The sequence below is a fragment of the Micropterus dolomieu genome, linkage group LG03, assembly GCF_021292245.1.
Source record: "Micropterus dolomieu isolate WLL.071019.BEF.003 ecotype Adirondacks linkage group LG03, ASM2129224v1, whole genome shotgun sequence".
NCBI lineage: Eukaryota > Metazoa > Chordata > Actinopteri > Centrarchiformes > Centrarchidae > Micropterus > Micropterus dolomieu.
The window spans coordinates 18430046-18450770 of NC_060152.1; the positions used below are offsets into that span (position 1 = coordinate 18430046).

The 20725-nt window shown below is 38.1% G+C and overlaps 1 protein-coding gene across 1 annotated transcript; it reads left to right on the plus strand.

Annotated features, from left to right (window-relative positions):
* The first annotated feature begins 856 nt into the window (after positions 1-856).
* Positions 857-20422, plus strand: LOC123968259 (complement C4-A-like). The gene is given in 42 exon segments (XM_046044898.1): positions 857-976; positions 1263-1452; positions 1540-1714; positions 1816-1886; positions 1975-2063; positions 2150-2232; positions 2328-2415; positions 3015-3135; positions 3268-3409; positions 4060-4172; positions 4259-4417; positions 4506-4673; positions 4763-4954; positions 5287-5430; positions 5527-5650; positions 5914-5985; positions 6075-6215; positions 6218-6286; positions 6407-6521; positions 6796-6866; positions 6963-7102; positions 7226-7441; positions 8182-8233; positions 8333-8422; positions 8506-8712; positions 12432-12507; positions 12672-12864; positions 12984-13079; positions 13529-13691; positions 14059-14249; positions 14374-14532; positions 14626-14685; positions 14762-14852; positions 14938-15112; positions 15221-15311; positions 15436-15510; positions 15585-15687; positions 15801-15890; positions 16004-16108; positions 19697-19780; positions 19885-20017; positions 20096-20422. Coding segments are annotated over 42 exon segments (5133 nt in total). The 5' UTR covers positions 857-905; the 3' UTR covers positions 20241-20422.
* The last annotated feature ends 303 nt before the right edge of the window (positions 20423-20725 follow it).

Below are 20725 nucleotides of genomic sequence, written 5' to 3' on the forward strand. Positions count from 1 at the left end.
AACACACATGATGGGGATTGTGTAATAACAAGTAAACTGCACAGGACATTTATTATGTGTTAAATAGAAAGCTTTAGTAACAATTCAACAATCTGATCCACTAAACTAAATTATTGTAATTATGGAGTTTAAAGATAGACTTGAGAATGAAATTGAGATCATTCCTGAACTATGTGTTGCAGAGTCAACAGCATTCACTCTAACCCAAACCCAAAGAGCCAAAGAGCCTTGATTTCTTGTAAATCACATGATTTGGGGGAAATCTGGCTGACTTGCACTGTCCAATGAGGGATGGTTACACATTGTGAAATAGAAACTAACACTTTCCATGCTGCAAGCCAAGAAATGATAGAAAATGGACTTTTATAATATCCAAACGTGCTGTAGATCTGTTTGGCCTGCTACTACAGACTCAACAAGTATGTCACACATCTGAACACATTAGTATACATGTTATATCTGACTGTGATGATTTTCTCAGGGTATACATTGTTTTATCTTTTTATATTAAAATATTAAAATAAACAGATGTTTTACATTTAACTGGCCTGACTCACAAGTTGACAGCAAGTTCCTTTTCTGCACATTATAAGAGACAGAATCACATTACAATACAACACAAACAGCTTCAGAGACACAGAGAAAACTTCAGTGGAGTACATAAGATGGTATTTGTGAGTTGAATCAGTGGTTGCAGGTTTGTCCTTTTATTGCCAGATAGTACATGCAACATGAGAAATCACATGAGGAATAGTACTTCTTTCTAAGTTATCTTGGAAGAAAATATAAACAGAGGGAGGGCACTGAGAGATCCAGTGATTGAGAAATACAGGGGTGGGTGACTAACAAAACCTCAGTTAATAGAAAGCCTGTTTCAGAGCAGGCAAAGAAAAGGGAGCTGCACAATGAAGTGCTTCATCTTTTCGATACTGTTCCTGATCTTTATTATGGAATCTGAGTGTTCAACAGACAACGGGTAAATGTAGAAATAGCTGCATGAACATTATGTAATATAATTATGTACTAAATTATGTGATCATTTTTGTTGTAACTTTTTGTGTTTAATGCAAAGAGGCCTAAATGCTTTCTGTCTTCTAAGATCTGATATCATTGCGCATTAAATGTTTGTTTTCACCATAATATATTTGGGTAATTTTGCCAGAATGAAATAGCAGATGTTTATCTATCTGAATAGAAGTTGATGAATACAAAATATGGTAATGAAGGATACAGTAAGTGCTAATTTTTACCTCTGTGTGCAGATTCTTCATCTCAGCCCCTGGAGTGTTTCATGTGGGTGTAAATGAGAAAGTGTTTGTCCAGATGGGAAGGTCTCATCTCAATAATCCTGTTACTCTCTACTTGGAGCATGAGACTACCAATACTCGTGTGTCTGTGCAGAAAACTGTCCTGTGTACAGTGGAAGGGGAGATCAAAACAGTTGAGCTCATGGTATGTGAAACTTCACTAACACAAAAAGCAAACTGTTAAAACAGGACTGAAATATCATTCACCCAAACCTAATTTGCATTTTTACAGATAGACAGAGAATTGATATCAAGATGTTCTCAAAGTCATGATTGTTCCTACCTTAACCTGGTGGCAGAGAGCACCTCCTTCAGTGGCAGGAAGGCAACAAGGGTCTTTGTATCAAAACGCAGGGGCAATATCTTCATTCAGACTGATCAGCCAATCTACAGCCCAGCACAAGCAGGTGAATAGAAAGTCAACAAATGTAAAACAATGTGAAATAATAAATAAATACATTCTCCACTCTAAAGAAATAACAGTGACTGTTGATTATCTCTCTTCTAGTGAAGTACAGGATATTCACTCTTGACCACACATTCAGGCCTCATGAGGGAGTGTTCCTCATATCAGTATTTGTGAGTATAGCTTCTCTCAAGGAATAAAGAGCACTACACAAATTATTTTCATGGCTTTATTTCATGATTCATAGTCATTTTATGACAGAATGCTGCTGGAAACAGAATAATGAAGTCCCTGAAGTCGGTAAAGGGAGGAATACTCAAAGACACATTTCCCATACCTGATGTCTCTAAGTATGTAAAAACAGATTTACAAGAAACTGCCTCTAACAACAAAACTAACCTTAACATAATAACACATGTATGTTTTATTTACAAAGGACAGGCACGTGGAAGATTACAGCACACTATGAAGATGATGAAGCAAATGTTGCTTCCCGAGAGTTCAGGGTCCAAAAATTTGGTAAGATAATTTAATTGAAGCAATTAAGGCTACTTTAAATTTAATTAACAGATGATTTTTCTTCTCAAAAACATTTCTTTCGTTACCCACCCTAGTTTTACCAAGTTTTGAGGTGAACATCGCAATGGAGAAGAGCTATATTTTATTGAATGATGAACAGTTTAACTTCAAAATCTTAGCCAGGTAAGTGTTGATTATTTTCCTATTTAACTTACTTTACTGTGAAGTGTTCCTGTTAAAGCTGCATTCATCAGTTTTGGCAACAAACATAACGAAAGCTATAACTTTATGCCGGGAGACTCAGAAACAAACTGGATTCTTTATGAATTTGCTAACATTGCTGCCAGAGTTAGAGCTAACACTTGCCTAACATGACCTAGCTCTTAGACTTACACACCGAGACATGTTTTTACAGCCACTTGCTGAATGTACGCCCATAATTCACTGGTCTTTTTGCACTGGTGTAACAAAATGTTGTGTGTCAACCTGTTTGCTAATTTTATATCTAAAGTTAGAGGGTCAACAACTGGCTTGTCATAAAACCCCAAAATAAGCTATAAGTAGCTGAAAAGCTCTGTACAGCAGCGGATTTGTGTAATTGTGCATCATTAACTAATACCTTGTAATTTAATTTAATTAATATTAAAGATGTTGATTAATGCAGTTTTGATAAAAATGAACACTTAATGCTAGTCCACATATTTTAAAATATAGTCTACTGTTCTAAGACTCTCCTTTTGTCTTAATTTAACAGTCACAATTTTCTAATGATTTTTCTCTAGGTATTCACACGGTGAGAAAGTTAAAGGAGCTTTCCACTGCCAGTTTGGAGTTGTAAAGAAAGATACAAGTGGTAAAAAAATGAAGCCTGCCATTATCAGTGGACTGAAGTTGACTGGTTCGGTGAGCAAACATCTGTTTAAAATGTATATCGCAGCTCATTTTAAGATCTGAGATCAGATAATCTGGCAACATATTGCATCTCTTAAGTGTTAAGAGTATTTGAAAATCAACACCTCATGCCGTTTCTTACAGGTCCAGAATGAAACTACAACAGCTTCTCTCAGGATGGCAGACTTACGTGAGCACCTCCAACAACAGCAGAACCAAACCCTCTCTAAATTACAGCAAAGTGGAGCACAACTCTACGTGGGAGTATTTGTCACCAACATACAAAGTAAAGGACACCATGTCACTCTTTATACAATTGCTTTTAGTCATCATAATACCCTAAAATGATTTGGTGTTTTGTGTAGTTCTCATGTGCTGATGATGTTTTATCAAACGACAGCAAAAATATTTGGTGGTTTGTGTGTAGCCGTATGTGCTGTGCACAGTAAAGTATGATGTTTACTCACAGTTGGTGTTGCGACAGCTAGCTTCTGTTTTTTGCTATGCACCTTAAGGGCACTGCACTGACACAGGATGTTGCAAAATGGTGTTTAATGTGTTGAAATACAGTGGTGTATCAAGATAAAATGAATTACCAGAATCCTATATTGTATAGAATCTATGCCAAAATTACAGCAAAACTATGCATATACCCATATGAAATTGCTATAGGAATATGTTAGTGACACTATAGCAGGTCTTTTCATTTGTTATATAATAATTGTAACAATATCCAAAAATAACTATGATTCCTGATAATCCAAAATGAGCAATAACTACATTTTATTACTGCTACTACTAGTATAATAATAATAATAATGATAATAATAATAATAATAATAAATTGTCTCAACATTTAAAATAAAAATACAAAGAGGATATGGGGAATATTATTGTGATTTTCATTGCATCTAATATGTGCATTTTTTGGTCCAGGTGGTGAAATACAAGAGGCAGAAGTTTACATTCCTATCATCTCCCACAAGTACAACATCGACCTATCTCGAACTCGCTCATATTTCCTTCCTGGATATCCGCTAGATGTGGTGGTGGGCATTAAACTAACAAAATAGGTGCACAGCTATGTACATGTCTTGACTTTGGATGTAAAACATTTAGTTTGTTGTTATTATAGGTGGTCCTGCGTCTCCCAGATGGCTCCCCAGCAGCTGGTGTGCCAGTAAAGATTGATGTACCAGCATCTTCAGAGAAATTTTGGCAAGGCACCACCAACCAGGAGGGGGCAGTGTTTCCTGTGTTTAATATTCTCAATGAAGCTCAGATTACTGTTGAAGTTAGTATCTCTTAACAGTGTTATCAATTGATAAACCACTGGATTTTGCTTTTGTTCAGTTGAACTCTTTACACCCTCACTTCATCAGGTGTCAGCAGATGACCAGATGGAGAGGAAAGTAATTCGCCGAGCTTCATCTCCAAGTGGCAGCTACCTTTACCTGAGTATTACCAACAAGATGTACTCTGTGGGCGAGTTACTGTCTGTAAATTACAACACCATGAATGGCCAAAAACATGGGTTTATATATTACATGGTGAGACAAATCTGAGTCAATACATCAGGGTTTGTTTTGACAAAGGGAAGCAACGTTTTTTTTAAATATGTAACATTTTTATGTTGTAGGTCTTAAGCCGTGGGATCCTAATAAAACAGGGTTCTCTCAGAATCGGTACTTCAGTTAAAGACAACCTACAGATAACGCCTGATATGGTGCCATCCTTCCGTCTGATTGGCTACTACTACGACCAGCATGGTAACATCGTTGCTGACTCGGTGTGGGTAGATGTCAGGGATGAATGTGAGATAAAGGTCAAGGTGAGTAAACAGAACAGAGTGAGACAGTAAATCAACTGAACTTTGCCTCTGTTGATTGTGTGTATTTTAAAAGGTTAATTATGTATAAGTAGGACACTTGCTGTTGTTTTGCATTTGTTATAACTGGGGTGGGAAGGATAATCAAGATAATGTAAATACTCAATGAAATCAACTTTAATCAAAATATATCATTTGGTTTATTCTAGGTTAGTTTCAACTACTGAACACAGCCAATGTGTTTACATGGATACATTTAGATGTTTATTGAATTAACCTTGATCTTGGACACAGGCATTTAAAAATCTCTGTATAATATTTAAACTTTCATTCAGGTAGAACATAAAGGACAATTGGAACCTGGAAAACAGGCTACGCTAAACTTTGATTTACATGGTCAGAAAGCCAGAGTGGCTTTGCTGGCTGTGGATAAGGCCTTCTACGCTCTCCATGCCGATAATAAACTCACAGCCAAACAGGTAACACCTTCACACTTTCACACACTCCTTTCACACTTTGACGTTATTTAATTCACCCATATACAGTCAATGCAAGCTCTTGTTCCCACTTTTCAGGTGTTTTCCTCTATGCAGTCAAATGACCTTGGTTGCTCATACAGTGGAGGATCTGACCCTGCATCTGTTCTAACAGAGGCTGGCCTGTCTTTTGTATCTCAGTCCCAGTCAAAGTGGAAAAGGAGTATGACAAAAACACTATTTATCTTCATTTAATTTTTTATGAGAATAAATCTTCATCAAGTTTAGATTTTGTTATACAGTATTTGTTTTACCTTATTGGATGTAATAAAGGAGAATGGTGCTGAATACAGCAGTTAATAAATTACATTTAAAGACAATGTTTACCTTTTCAGCAAATTATTATTATTTTTTACAATGCCGACAACCAGCTTTCCAATCACTTATCCCATGCTGGGCTTTAATTATGTTGTACTACTTTTCCAGGTCTTGGCTGTGATTCCCAATCTGGCCGACAAAAACGCTCTGTGGACCTTCAACAGGAAATGATGACCTTAAGTAAGACAACATTCTAGTATTACAACTCCATTCTGATTCTGGTCTGAATATGCTTTATAAATGTGTCTTTTTCTTTTTGTCACTTTCAGAATCCAACTTTTCTAATGAGAAGTTGCAAGACTGTTGTGTTCAAGGGTTTTCTCTCATCCCTATGAGACGAACATGTCAGGAAAGAGCTAAGAGAGTCTTTCTGGTAAAAGAAAATCTTGTTTGTGCAGAAGCCTTTTTGGAAGTTGCCTTGAAGGAGAACGTCTGAGACAAAAAAAGATACAAGAGGATGCCCTGAAAGGATTTGGCAGAAGTGAGATCAAACTGTCATGTGGACCTTAAATACTTTACACATTCACTTAAATAGAGTTCAGTAATTGTGGCATGATTATCGCCTAGTTTAATCACAAACTTTGTATTTTCTCATTTTTAGCTGCAAGCACTGCTGACATTGAAGAGTTCTTCTTTGACACTGCTTCTCAGTACATTCGACGATTTTTCCCCCCAAGCTTTGCATTCACAGAATTTGATGTAAATGACAAAGGAAGGTAAGAGGTGGACTGTAAACCTTTATATTTTCTGTAATATTTTCTTTTTTTAGTTACAACAATTAAAATCTTTTGCTACCCCAGTTTTTCTTCATATTATTTTCATTTCTTACTGTTACTGCTGAGAATTTCAGCTTTTTCTACTGTTCAGTGTGAGTGAATCTGGTCAATTACATTGCCTTAACTCTACAGTATAAACTTTAAGTAGATAAAGCATTAGTCAGATGCATTTTACCATCAATTAATAAATTCTATCTTAAATGAAAACCTTTAGTTATTCTTTGGCCTTGCCTGATTCCATCACCACATGGGAGATTCAGGTCGTCACTTTATCTGCAGCCACCGGTAATAACAGCTTCCCATTTCACAAATGCATCTCGATATTTGATTGAGGAGCTTCTCATTAATAACTGCAATTCACTTATTCTATGTTTCCTTCAGGTTTCTGTGTAGTTAAGCCACCTGAGGTCAAAGCATTTAAGAGGGCATTTGTGTCTCTGAGACTGCCTTACTCAGTGAAAAAATACGAGCAACTATCCATTTCGCCTGTTATCTACAACTATGACTCTGACAGCCTACAGGTAGCTATAACCTAATGTTGATATTAAGAAGCACTTAAAACGATACCCACCAAATGTACAAACTGAATTAAACAAATACATTTTTAGTGTTATTTTTCTCTGTGGACACCTGCATTTTTATAGGTAGCAGTTCATATGGAGCAAACTGAAGGACTTTGCTCCCCCGGATCAGCCACCACTACATCTTTTGTCAACATTACTGTGGAGCCACAGTCTTCCCAGTTTGTGTCCTTCTCTGCTGTCCCCATGGTAACTGGCTCCATACCCATCAAAATACGTCTCTATGATATAGAGAATGAGAGAGGGATAGATGGAGTTGAGAAGGCTTTGAATGTGTTGGTGAGTGACAAAAACATTATCTCTGCAAATAATATATTAATAATTCTATAATAGAGGCCTACCTGCCGAAATAAATATGAAAACTTATAAGTCTTAAGTCTAATTGGCTCTAAATCTCTAAAAACTACTTGCTTTTCTTGGCCCTCCATATGTGACACATCATCATTTTCTTATAACCCCTGAACACTTTAATCTTAAAGAAAAACATTAATAACATTGTCAGCTGTTATCTTTAATCAAGACTTACTGGTGACAGCTTTATTTTATTCATATTTACACATTGATAAAATAATTTGTTGGTATTAATGTAATCTCTGTGCTTGTGTGCTAATTATTGTATGCCTTAACTGATTGAGTACCAGGGATGGACAGATAGATACTGCAGGATTGATACATCAATACTCATAAGCTACTCATTTGGTATCTATTCCTTTAAAAAAATATCAATAATAAGGTTATATGAATGTGTCATGTTATTTGCCTTTAAATGTAATGATCTTTTATTCACATTACATAAGAAATGATCAGTATCTTAAAATTGTACCAAAGTATCGTATCATGTTGAATTTCAAAAGTTTGTTAATGCTCATCCGTACTGAGTACATAGTATTAAAATATTGACCAAAGAGCATATTTGTGTACTATTATTGTTAACTTAATTCAACATGCTATTCCACTTGAAAATTTCCCCCTGTATGGCCAGGGATATAATAACGTGGCTCTATTTTCTCATGTTGTAGACAGAAGGACTAGAAAAGAGAGTAGAAGAAACCCAAGTGTTTAAATTAGATGGTGAGTAGTATTTCTAAATGATACTTGCTTGACAGTCATGATTTTCATTCTTCCATACATTTTACATCTGCTTTAATCTATTTCTCTCTATCTTGATAGGGAGGAGCAGTCAGACTATCGCTATTGATGGAACTTTACCAGATGACATTGTGCCCGACTCTAGCTTCAATATTTTCATTTCAGTGGAAGGTATGTGTTGTTAGGCACAGACTTATAATCACAAACCTTTGTAAATGACAGTGTCTTATTTTTTCAATGCTCTCATCTGACAGGGGATGGATTTGGCAGTTCACATGTGAAGAACCTTCTTTCTCCTGAGAAGGTTGCTAGCCTGATCGTATTGCCTACAGGATGTTCAGAACAGACAATGATAGGACTGGCCCCTACAGCTATAGCCGTCCGCTACCTTGACCTTAGTGAGCAATGGTTTGACCTGCCTGCTGGTGCCAGAGATGATGCTCTTGATAAAATTGAACATGGTAAGAAAACATCAAGCAGTTCATTGCCTATATATTTATTCTTTTATGAACTCCATTTTTTCTGTCACTAAGAACACACATTTAGAGTGAGAATAAAAAAGTTGGAGCAATACATTAAGGTACAATGTGTAAGACTTTCAAATTTCATAATTTTAGGTTAAAACATCAAACAACAACAAACAATATCAACAGAATGCAAAGAAGTAACAGTTCTGACATATCAAAGATGTCTATATATTGTCTGTGAAGGTTCTCAGTCATCCAGGTCACGTCACTGTGACTTTTTACCCAGCTGTATAATCACAGTGGAAGAGGGTGGGAAAAATACCGCACAGAGCATTCTCAGTTCTTAAACCAAAGGATTTGTTTTAGGTTGTAGTATCCAATACTTATGTATTTGACTCATAACAGTTCAAAATAGCACTGTAGCAGCAGGACAGAGGGTCAGTGACCTTCTACGGGGAGAGCAGTGATTGGTGGTTATGTAGGGACTGAACCCTTCTATATAATCTGACTTCTAACCCCTTGTTTTGTTACCTCAAAATAGTACTGTACCCTTCTATGGGTGTGACCTTTTACTTTGCAGACTCAAACCCTTCTATGGTACCTAACAGATACCTAAACATATCCTATATAAGCTATGTTTGATGTACAGAGAGACAGAGTGGCCATCGGGCTGGGTCACTCTCCAAGCTACTGCAGAGCTTGTAATTGATGCTGAACTCTTTGATTTAATAAACTTTTATGATCAAGAACAGTGTCAAGCGGGTTTCTTCTCAACACATCATCGCAGCATTATTGATCGGACACCACAAGGTTTTGGAAAGTGAATAAATCGTACTTCTCCTTTCATCCTCTCTGGGTAGCAACTGTAACTACACTGTAAGTACACCAGAAACAGCGTTAGACCATATCTTGGACAAATACAGCAAAAAGCTAGAAAACAACTCCTTTTGTACTCGACTCAATGGAGCGCAGCCATGAAAGTGTTGGAGTTAGTGCGAGAGCTATACTGAGCTGTCATTGGCCGGCCGAATATTCAGAGCGTGGCTTAGTGAAGGGTCAGTTGACAGCAGATTGTCAAACTGTCCCAGACTCATACGAAAACAAGCCCATCATCAGGCGAAGCTCCTAAACCAGCTGTGGTAACATTACTCCCTTCAAATTCTCCTCTTTCTTTGGGTCCCATGTAGATATACCTCTGTTTTCCTGTGTCCAGGGTACTATTTTAAGATCAGCCCCTCACCCTCAATCACAGCCAGAGCAAGCGACACCATCTGTGTGTATGCAAGGTATAAATCTGTCTATACTCAAGTTAGTTATGTGAAGGGTTAATTGATTTGCTAATCAGCTAATTAACTCAAAACACCGGCAAAATTTTCCTGAGCCTTTAATATCTCAGCCTGGTTCTGGTGCTCACAATGAACTTTTCCACGATGTTCTACATTTTTGAGATGCACCTCTTGTGACACATTGTCTCAACAAAATCTAGTGTGGAAAATTACCACATTTATATATTAAAAAAAGTTGAAGCATTTTAAACCTTGTGTAGTATAACCTCAATAATAGATAAATAGCTATTTAACTTCTGTTGTATAGTTTCAGGTTAATTTACCTGTGTAGGCTGGTACATGCCCCCAGGGGTTTAGCCGACAAGCTACCTCTGCTTAAGCAGACTAGCATATATCATTAGGTTCTTAGCCTGAGCGGTCCGTGTACGTTTTGATAGTTTGCTTTTTCGTTTGAACCAATAAACGAGAAAACCACCTTTTTTTCGTTTGTCGTTTCAAACCAAAAACGAAGAAACGGAAAAAAAGAGCCGTTCTCCCGTTTTTGGTTTCTAAATCCAAAAACCAAAAAATGACTAAACCAAATTCAAATAACGGTCCGATTTTGGTTTTACGAAATCCCTATTTTCATTTTCCGTTTGAAGATAGACGTTAAGAAATGAAAGACCGGTGAGCCAGGTGACCCAGAAGTAAGAGTATAGATATTAAAATAAAAGCCAAGCTTTTAGAACGGTTGGATCTATGGGTTTATGCTGATGATTGTCAAATTTATATGCCAATCAGAAAGCATGAAGGCAGCCCCCTGACACCCCTACTTGACTGTTTAAAGCGTGAAGGTGGTCTCTCAAAATTTCTTAAAACTAAATGAGAGTAAAACAGAGATCATGCAGTTTGGCCCCACTAACTCCATGATAGACTCGGGCCCCCTTAATGACTTTGTGCATCCTGTTGTAACTAACCTTGGGGTCAAAATAGACATTGATTTTAAACTTGACAAACAAATAAATGCGGTTGTGAAATCTAGTTTTTATCATCTTCACCTTTTAGCCAAAGTTAAACCGTTTTTGTCTTTTAACAGTTTTGAACAAGCTACACATGCTTTTATTTGTTCTCGTTTAGACTACTGTAATGCACTTTATATCAGTATAAATCACAACGCACTTTCACGCTTACAGTTAGTCCAAAATTCTGCAGCACATCTTTTAACAGGAACCAAAAAGCGCGCTCATATAACTCCAATTCTTGCCTCATTGCACTGGCTTCCTGTTAATTTTAGGATTGATTTTAAGATTTTATTGTTTGTTTTTAAAGCTGTGAATGGACTGGCCCCAACATATATCTCAGACCTCATCCAAATTTATACACCAGCGTGGTCACTGAGGTCAGAGGGCCAGCTCCAGCTTGTGGTCCCCAAGACAAGACTTAAAACTCGGGGGGACAGGGCCTTTTCTGTGGTTGGACCTAAACTCTGGAACACTCTGCCCCTCCATGTCCGAACAGCCCCTACAGTTGAATGTTTTAAGTCTCTTCTAAAGACACATTTTTATTCTTTGGCTTTTAACTCCGCGTGAGTTGTGTGGTCCTCTGATGTCTTTTATTGTTTTACTGTATTTTAGTATTTAAACCTGATGCTCTTATTTTGTTTTTACAAAATTTTATATTAATTGTTTTGTATGTTTGAGTCTTCTGTGCAGCACTTTGGTAACTTTGTGTTTGTAAAATGTGCTATAGAAATAAAGTGGATTGGATTGGATAAAATGGGACCTTTAAAGAGATCATATTATGATCATTTTCAGGTTCAAAATCTTATTTAGGGTTGTACCAGAACAGGCTTACATGGTTTCATTTTCAAAAAACACCATTTGTCATACTGCACATTGCTGCTGCTCCTCTTTTCACCCTCTGTGTTGAAGGCTTCGTGTTAGCTATGGAGTGATACATTTTGCCTCTACAAGATCTTTGTTGGGAGTTGCACCTGCACAGTTCCTAGTTAAGGACTACTAGCCAATCAGAAGCAGAGTAGGGCGGGTCATGAGAAGCCGGTAAACACGGCTTTGGTTCAGCTGTATATCTCCTTACCAGCTTAGAAACATGGACTGGAGCAAGAGTTTCAAAGTGGTGAGTTATTAATCTGTAACAAATGTAGATTTCATCTATAAGGTTTTAATATGTCCATTGACTGCCTGGAGGGTAGCTAGTGTTTGGAAGGGAGAGGAGAGGCAGCAGGCGGACAACTTGTCACTGTGTGTTTTTCCACCGGTGTTTTTGAGGGCGTGTTGGACTAGCTGCTTGGGGCATTTTGCATGTCATAATTTTTTCTGTTTCTTATTTCATGTTAGTGTTGTGTGATGTTATGAACTTTGCACCCTCTACAGGTCACTAATAAGGTTATAGACTTTTTTTTAACAAAGTAAACACTTTCTTTGTCAGGTTTTATGAGGATTTTAACATTCAAGACAAAGGAAAAGGCATATCCACCATTTCGTACACTGCATCCTAGTAATTGGTGAGTATTTGTTTAAAGCAGCCTTAATAATTTTTGATGTAAGGTAGTTATTTCCGGTATCTTACATAGTAAATCAACTTTCCTCATTTACAATTACTCAAATAGTAGGCTAAATCTGCTTTCCATCCACTCTTCTCCCTTGTTTTTCTTTCTCTTGTCCTCAGGTTGACTGCACTTGTAGTGAAAGTGCTATCGTTGGTGGCGGAGCGTCAGAGAGTGGCTTTTGGAGTGCAGGGCAGGAAGGCTAGAGTTGTACCAGATGAAGAGATCAGGCAGCCAGTTAGTTACTTGCTCTCAGTACAGAAGGCTGATGGGTCATTTGGTGACCCTTATCCAGTGCTACGCAGAGGAGTTTTGGTAACCTCGACTGCATACATGTTAGAACAGGCACATAAATATTAGAACTTTGTTAGATGTGGCAACAAATCTGGTAGCAGTAATTTGAATACAGTATTGTCTGTGTGTGTTTAATGTAGGAAGGAAGAGACAAAGAAGCATCCATGACGGCTTTCATAACTCTTGCACTTCACCGGTCCCTTCAATTCTTGCACACCGAAGGGAGAAATAATGCGGTGAGATAATTTGTTCCTGACTGAAATATCCGGCACTGAATGGGCTTCTCATGAGGTTTTATACAGATAATGATTTTGTCCAGAGGTCATTCAGTATTTTGGTTTATGGCTAAAATACCTGCAAAACTAATTGAATGTCCTATCAGCCTCAGCTGTAATTTGTGTTTAGAGCTACATAGCAAATCTTAGCATTCTAAAAAGCAAAAAATAAGATGGTGACAATAATAAGCACTATACATGCAAACCTCCATGTTAGCATGCTTAACATTTAGCTCAAAGCACACATTGCCTATGTACAGCCTCACAGCCGCAAGCATGGCTGTTGACACTTAGCCTTGTTAATGCTGTAGTTTTATATTAAACATAATTTAATGCACTATAGTCAATGCATAATTTGCAAAGTACATCAGTTAAAAAACACTGACTGCCTACATTCTATTTTCTAACAGGAAGCAAGCATTTCAAGATCAACAACATATCTCCTGTCACACCTTGATGAGCTTCAGCATCCCTATGCTGTTGCCATTACAGCCTACTGCCTTGCTGTTTGTCTGCCAAAGGAAACAGATCATTCATCTGCCTGGGCAAAACTTCAAGCCCTGGCTAGTGAAGGCAGGTCCAATCAAATCAAATAGGTGTAGGTGATATGGATATAATATGGAATTTAATATTGCTTTAAAGCAGCCCTTCGAATTGCTTTACAGTATTACCTAATACACCCTGATGTATTAAAGTGATATCTTTCATGGTCTAAACACTGTGGCAGAACATTTGACAGCTGACCATTTTATATTATATAAACAAATAAGGATTATTATTATTATTATTATTATATTATCTCACATATTTACATATCGCCCAACCCTAAGCGCAACCAGAGCAACTACATTTGGTCAAAATGTAAAGTTCAACAAAAGGGTGTATCACAATATGTCATTGTTTGAAATAGTTTTAATTAGTGCTTTATGTCCATTGTCAGGGAAGAATGGCTGTTATCTGTGGACAAGTGATGCCAATCAGAATCGGGAGAGGGCAGATGGCATCACAGTAGAGACTACAGCCTATGCCCTCCTAACAGCAGTGGAACTTGGGCATACCGAGTGGGCAGACAAAGCAGCCTGCTGGTTAACCACCCAAGAAAACTATTTTGGAGGCTACAAGTCATCACAGGTGATTGGAATGCTAGATGTTTGAAACCAAAGAATTCATGTCTTTGGGCATAGCCACTTTATGTGATCACACAGTCCAGATTAACCATTAGAAAATGTTATTAATGTTTTATTACTATGCCCAGGATACCATCGTGGCACTGGAAGCCCTCGCAGAGTATGAGCTAAAGAGGTCTGTCAGTCCTGAAGCCAATCTAATAGCAGAGTTCACCGTCCCAGGAAAGAACGACATTGTAAAGCTTGTACTGGAAAATAAGAAGGAGAAGGTGGAAACAGACCTTAAGGTATCATAGAGCACTGTCAGCCTTTCTCTTAAAAATGTACATATTTTACCTCATTCTTAGATGACTTATTTTTATATTGTTTTTTTGTCCCAGAAACTTACAGGGAACAACATTGTTGTGCAATTGACTGGAAAAGGCGATACCAAACTAAAAGTAAGTGTGATTATTGTTTTATTTATATGCTGGAAGACAGCCATCATTTACAGTAAATTATCAAACTGTTTGGCAGGTTGTGAAGGCTTACCATCTACTGGATCCCAAGGACGATTGTAACCAAGTGTCTATCAGCGTCACAGTGGAGGGGAAAGTGAAGTACACTGGTGAGCTTTTATCACTAATAACAAATTGCAACCACTTGTATTTCTCATAAAAGCTACACAGTTACATTAACCTCTGTATCTGTAGCTAAGGTGATAGAAAATTATGAATACTATGATGACTACGATAATGACGAGGAGAAGGAGGCACGAGTACCACGATCAGCTATTGAGTGGTTTGATGCTCGCACCCGAAACAGGAGAGATCTTAACAATAACAACTTAAATTCAGACGAGACTGTCACCTACAGAATCTGTGTCAGGTTAGTTAATGAGGTTCACATCTCTTGATCTTTATAAGTATTCATGAGACAATGAGCTTTGCAGGAAAAAGTCTCAGCCCATATTTTTCATTGTTTTCCTTTGTGTAGTCATAGCCTGAACAGCAATCTCACAGGAATGGCCATTGCTGACATCACACTTCTGAGTGGATTTGAGGCTGTAACTGAGGACCTGGACAGGGTTAGTAGCTCTCTTTACCTCCTCTACTTCATTATTGTCTTCCTCAGTGCAAAGTAGGAGGAGCTATTATGGGTACTTCATGTCTGCTTTAATATCAAAAACTCAATTTCTTTTCTCCTCGTAGCTAAAACTGCAACCTGAACAATATATTTCTCATTATGAGGTCTCCTATGGAAGAGTGCTGATTTACTTCAATGAGGTAAGGCTCAAATCTATTTAGATAGACAAAAATATTCCATGTTCATTACTAAAAGATTTCTTCTCTCACTCTAGCTCTTTCAATCAGAGGAATGTATTAGTTTTGATGCTATACAGAGAGTACCAGTTGGCCTCTTACAGCCTGCTCCAGCTGTGTTCTATGATTATTATGAACCAAGTAAGCTTTTTATTTGACATTTTCTCGCATTGTTTGCATAGTTTGCCAATATAGAAGGGTCATCTTTGTTTAATTTACTAGGAATGTATAGACTGTTTGTGCTTTCCTCGCAGACAGAAAGTGTACTGTGTTCTACAACGCCCCCCAAAGAAGCAAGATGGTCTCCAAACTGTGCTCAGAGGATGTGTGCCAATGTGCAGAAAGTAGGCCATTACTTTCACAGTCCCATACTGACAAACACCTTTGAATAAATGTAGCTTTATGTTACAGGTTTGTGTTAAGAATTAAAAATGCATTATGTTCATCTTTTCTTTAGGACCCTGTCATAAAGTACAAAATACATTCAAATCAGAAAGAGGTCGAAAAATCACAACAGAGTACCGTTTTCAACATGCTTGCTTCTTCCCTACAGTTGATTACGGTCAGTATTGCACAAAGACATTATGGTGCAAAGTATCAACATCCAAGAACAATCCATTCTTTCATAGACCGATACTGAACTAGAATCACTACTAATTACTAAAATCAAGGGGAACTGGACTTGGTTGAAGATATTTAAAGCTAATCATAAAAGAGGGTTATTTAGTTCTGACCGACTGGCAGGGAATCCCAGCCATTTAACTTCTTTGGGTTTGTTATCCAGGTGTTAGATACGCTTGTTTTGTTAGTACTCCTCATTGTTATAATAATTGTTGTGGTCGTTGGCGTCACCTGAGGCCAAGTCTAAACAACTGCATTACATTTTTTAATGCGCATTTTGAAGTGTCACATTAGAAAAGGTTCATGGAAACGGCAAAATTCTAAAAAAAGTTTTCGCGCTCGCTTGAGGATTTTGCCTTTGTCGAAAAAGAGGGAGATGGAAACACTGACCGAACAAGTTCTGACATAGCGAACTCACATCAGCTGTTTCCGCTGTTGGCGTCTTGCCGGATATTCCTATTATGCGCGGAGACATGGACGTTACATGCACTCAAATCACTTTTTTGAGTAAATAGGACTTTTCAGAGTAGTTTTAATGCATCATACTTTTACTCTTACTTGAGTAGTTTTTTAAGAGAAAAATCATTCACTAACAAAGACCACGCCTACGAACGTAGAAGGTTAGCAATGGTTTATTGCTTGTAATGGAGCCGAGATAGATTGTATGAAAAGAACGGATTGAGTGCCCGGACGGTCGGCTGAGGGATGTAGGGATGGGGGAGAGGGTCGAGGGATGAGGGGTAGGGGTCGAGGTGTGATGGATGAAGGGTTGAGGGGAAGACAGGTGAGGGATGAAGGGGAGGAGTCGGATCCACGCCGATGGATGCGTGAGTGAAGAGCAGACCGGTGTCTACTGGCGAGAAGGTGTGCGGGAACCGGTGGAGTTGAGACTCGGGGTGGGGGAGCCGTCTCTTAGTCCGAGGACGTGCGGAAACCTGTATGCAGACAAAGAGAGGGAAGGGAGCCGAGGGAGAGAGAGAGAAAAAGAAAGGGATTTGGGAGGGAGGGATGAGAAAGCCGAGACGCTGGAGGTGAACAGAGAAGGTGTGCTTAAGTAGGCCTATTAGGTGTGCGGAAATTGGATGAGTTTGAGGCGTGGCCTTAGTTCCCTAATCTAGTTTATAAAACTTAATTTATTTTTACTCGGCTACATTTGGATAAATTCATTGCAATACTTTGCTACTTATTTATTTATTTATCGCAGTCAAGCATGTCACATGTCTCTGTTAGAGCAGAATATCATTATTATTATGACTTTGAAATAGTGCTAGCAGCTCATATTTAGGATACAGATTAAAATCTAGTGCACCATGCAGCCAGCCCTGTCTCATGCCCTGGAATGAGACTCTGTTGGTGCAGCGTTGAAGACACAGAGCTGACAAAGAGCAGGGTCTGCTGTGTTAATGCTAATATTTTTAATAATAAATAGCACATAGTATACACAGTATATCATGCTTAAAAACTCCTCCTGCTTTCTGCCTTAATCTCAATGTTCAAGCTAACAGTGTAGGAGCAGTCTGCATTTAACTAGTCATGCTCAATGGTGTAGCCTGGTGAAGACAGACCAAACTATGCACACACATAAAAGACAAACTACTCTTTTTTCATGTGGATGTAACTGATATAATGTTTCATACACAGATGATCTAAAGTAAGAAGTGAACACACCTCTGTTTAATAGGCAAAAAATTATGAAACATCACAGAATTATCTCCTAATTTTTATAATTTTATTTTAATTTAATATCGGAGACAACAAGAAAAGAATTTGTATTTTTATACAATCTTTACTTATTGGAGTACTAATATTAATGCAATATTTTGTAATTACACTTGATGGATACACACTGGGAATATTGTCCTGGTGTAAATGTGGCAGGTTATCTAATCAGGAGATGATGACTTGTCATTTCATCACAAATAAATAAGTGTATGTTCGCTTCTTTACCTTCACCTGAGAAAGACCATCTGAGATAGCGGGGGCAGGACAAACAGCACCCCAGCTGAACAAATAGTTGGAAAAGCTAGAGCAGATAATAAATAAACAACACCCAAAGATCAGTCTACTGGAGAAACTACAACCTTTAGATCCGGTTGGTTCTGTTGCTCCACAGTGATTTTACAGTGATGGCACAGCATGTTTTGGGCATCACCCCTAAGCCTTAACGGCAGGAAAACCCAGTTAATATGACCTCAGAATCATTATAGATACGACTGTTCATGTTTGCCTTTTGTGTCTTCATTTTACAGCTTCTGACATTTATCTGTAGACATTAACATAAAAAATAGGCAACATGAGAAACCTCCTCCCTTCTGAGGTGCATTTTATTTGCACATTAAATCCAAAAAGAAACATCTCCTCATTAGCTTATAAGGACTAGTTTGCGTCACTAATTAGCTTTACTAACCTCAGCTCCTCCAGTCACCACCGTCCTTTCTTTTCCAAAACCACTTTTACAGACTGAAAACTGAAAAATAATTTAATCAGTCTGTACAGTACAGAGCTGCAGGCTTCGCCAGTTTAGTCCAAGTTTGTACCTGATGTTCTGAACATTGGATAAGTAGGCAGTAATAAAATACAGCTTCCAGTTACTTTCTATAAATTGAGCTAATGTTAAGTTACATAGCAGCTGTGTAGCTGCTGTAGAAGCTGCTCAGCTGCGCAGTCTGAAGGGGAGGGCGTTAGCTAACTTAGCGCTAACCGGCTTCACTTTTCCAGCAGGTGGGAATCAACAGACTTTTCTTGGTCTTGAGAAGCTAACATACTGTAACAGAAACCGTACATTTACTGCCAGAATATTTTCTTCCGCTCGCGTTCACCGTCACTTTCTGCCGCTCGGACAATCAAACACTCGCTACGTACCTCCTAATTCAGAGTACGCTGTGTATGTTCTGCATAGAACGAGGAGAGGAAGCGAGCCGAGCATTGAGTGCTGCCGTGCTTGCACAGTGTGCGAGTGAAAACATTTGTAGCACATTGTTTAATGATCGTGGGAAATTTTAGTAGTGAATGCATATAGAGGAACACTGAAGTTACTCGCTACTCAAGTAATTTTTTTAGTAAATACTTTTGTACTCCTACTTAGTCCTCCAACTCCTAATTAGTTATTTTGATGACCACTATAACCTCTACTTGAGTACTTGGTTTTGCAAAGTAACAGTAGGCCTACTTACTTGAGTACAGTTTTTGGCTACTCGACACGTATGGAATCTTTTCATTATCACCTGTATTGGTGTTCTTCCTGGATCTTGTGGCTGTTTTCACAAACGTGTTCAGGTGTTGTTGCTCATAATGGGCATTCAGACTTGGTCTCACATGACCACAACGACTGTCATTACAACAGTCAGGAGCACTAACAAACTAAGGAGTATCCATCCCCTTGACAACAACCCCATAGAGGTTAAATGGCTGAGATTCCCTGCCAGTCAGTGACTTTAATCTTCCTTGGAAAGCTATGACTTGGATGTGAGAATCTTCACATGTTAATTAATCAGTTGTTAATAAATGATTAATTCTTGTTTTATTTCAGCATACATTGTTGAAGTCCTTAATGTTTCTCTGAAGAGTAACTTTGAGCTGTACAAAACAAATGTAAATGAGGTACTCAGATCACGTAAGTAAACTGTAACACTGGCCTTTAAATAGTTGTGCACAATTATATATGCTTATGCTTTGAAGACCATAAATATAATCATCATACAATAATGTTTTTACCAGATGGAGATGTCCATGTGACTGAAAATTCTGTTAGAGTGTTTGCTAAGAGGCGTCAGTGTAAAGGACAGTTCGATTTGGGAAAACAGTTTCTCATCATGGGCAAAGATGGCTCCACCACCGACTCAAATGGAATGTAAGTATATTCAGTAATATTTATGGAAGTATAATTTTACACTGATTGATTCTGACTCTGGTCACTCTCTTTTTGTAGGATGCAGTATCTGTTGGAATCAAACACCTGGGTTGAAAAAAAGCCTTTGGAAGAAGAATGTAAAAAATCTCGTCATCATAGCACTGCCTGCACAGGGTTTAATACATTTACAAATGAGTACAAGATTGATGGCTGCAGACAGTGAAACAGAATTTGTTTCATTTGACTTTAATTTTCAGTTTAGTGTAACTCAGTGCAGTAGTTTCCCATGAGATGCACATTCAGCATGGGTGCTGAGCTATTTTTTTTTTTTTTTACTGTTTATACACTTGGCTTGTTGTTGGCGATGTGAAATTATAACATGAAATTAAATTTGTATGTTCTTAATTCTTTTTTGCACATCTGGACATGATACATGTGCCACAGACATTTGATACATGTAGGTAAACTCTGCTGCATGGACTGCTTCCCTGATGGTCACTTCCTGTTGCCAGTAGGTGGTGCTATGACTATAGGTGTATTTAGGCAGGTAGATGTGTTCAGGGTGGGTATGTTATCAAACGTGTAAAGTTTGGTACAGATTTGAGCAACAAGTCCTCCAACCTAAAAGTAGCATAGGTCCTTTTAACCAGCCTCCAAATACGACTCATATGAGCATATCCTAAAGCAGCGCCCCTACCGGTGCCGTTT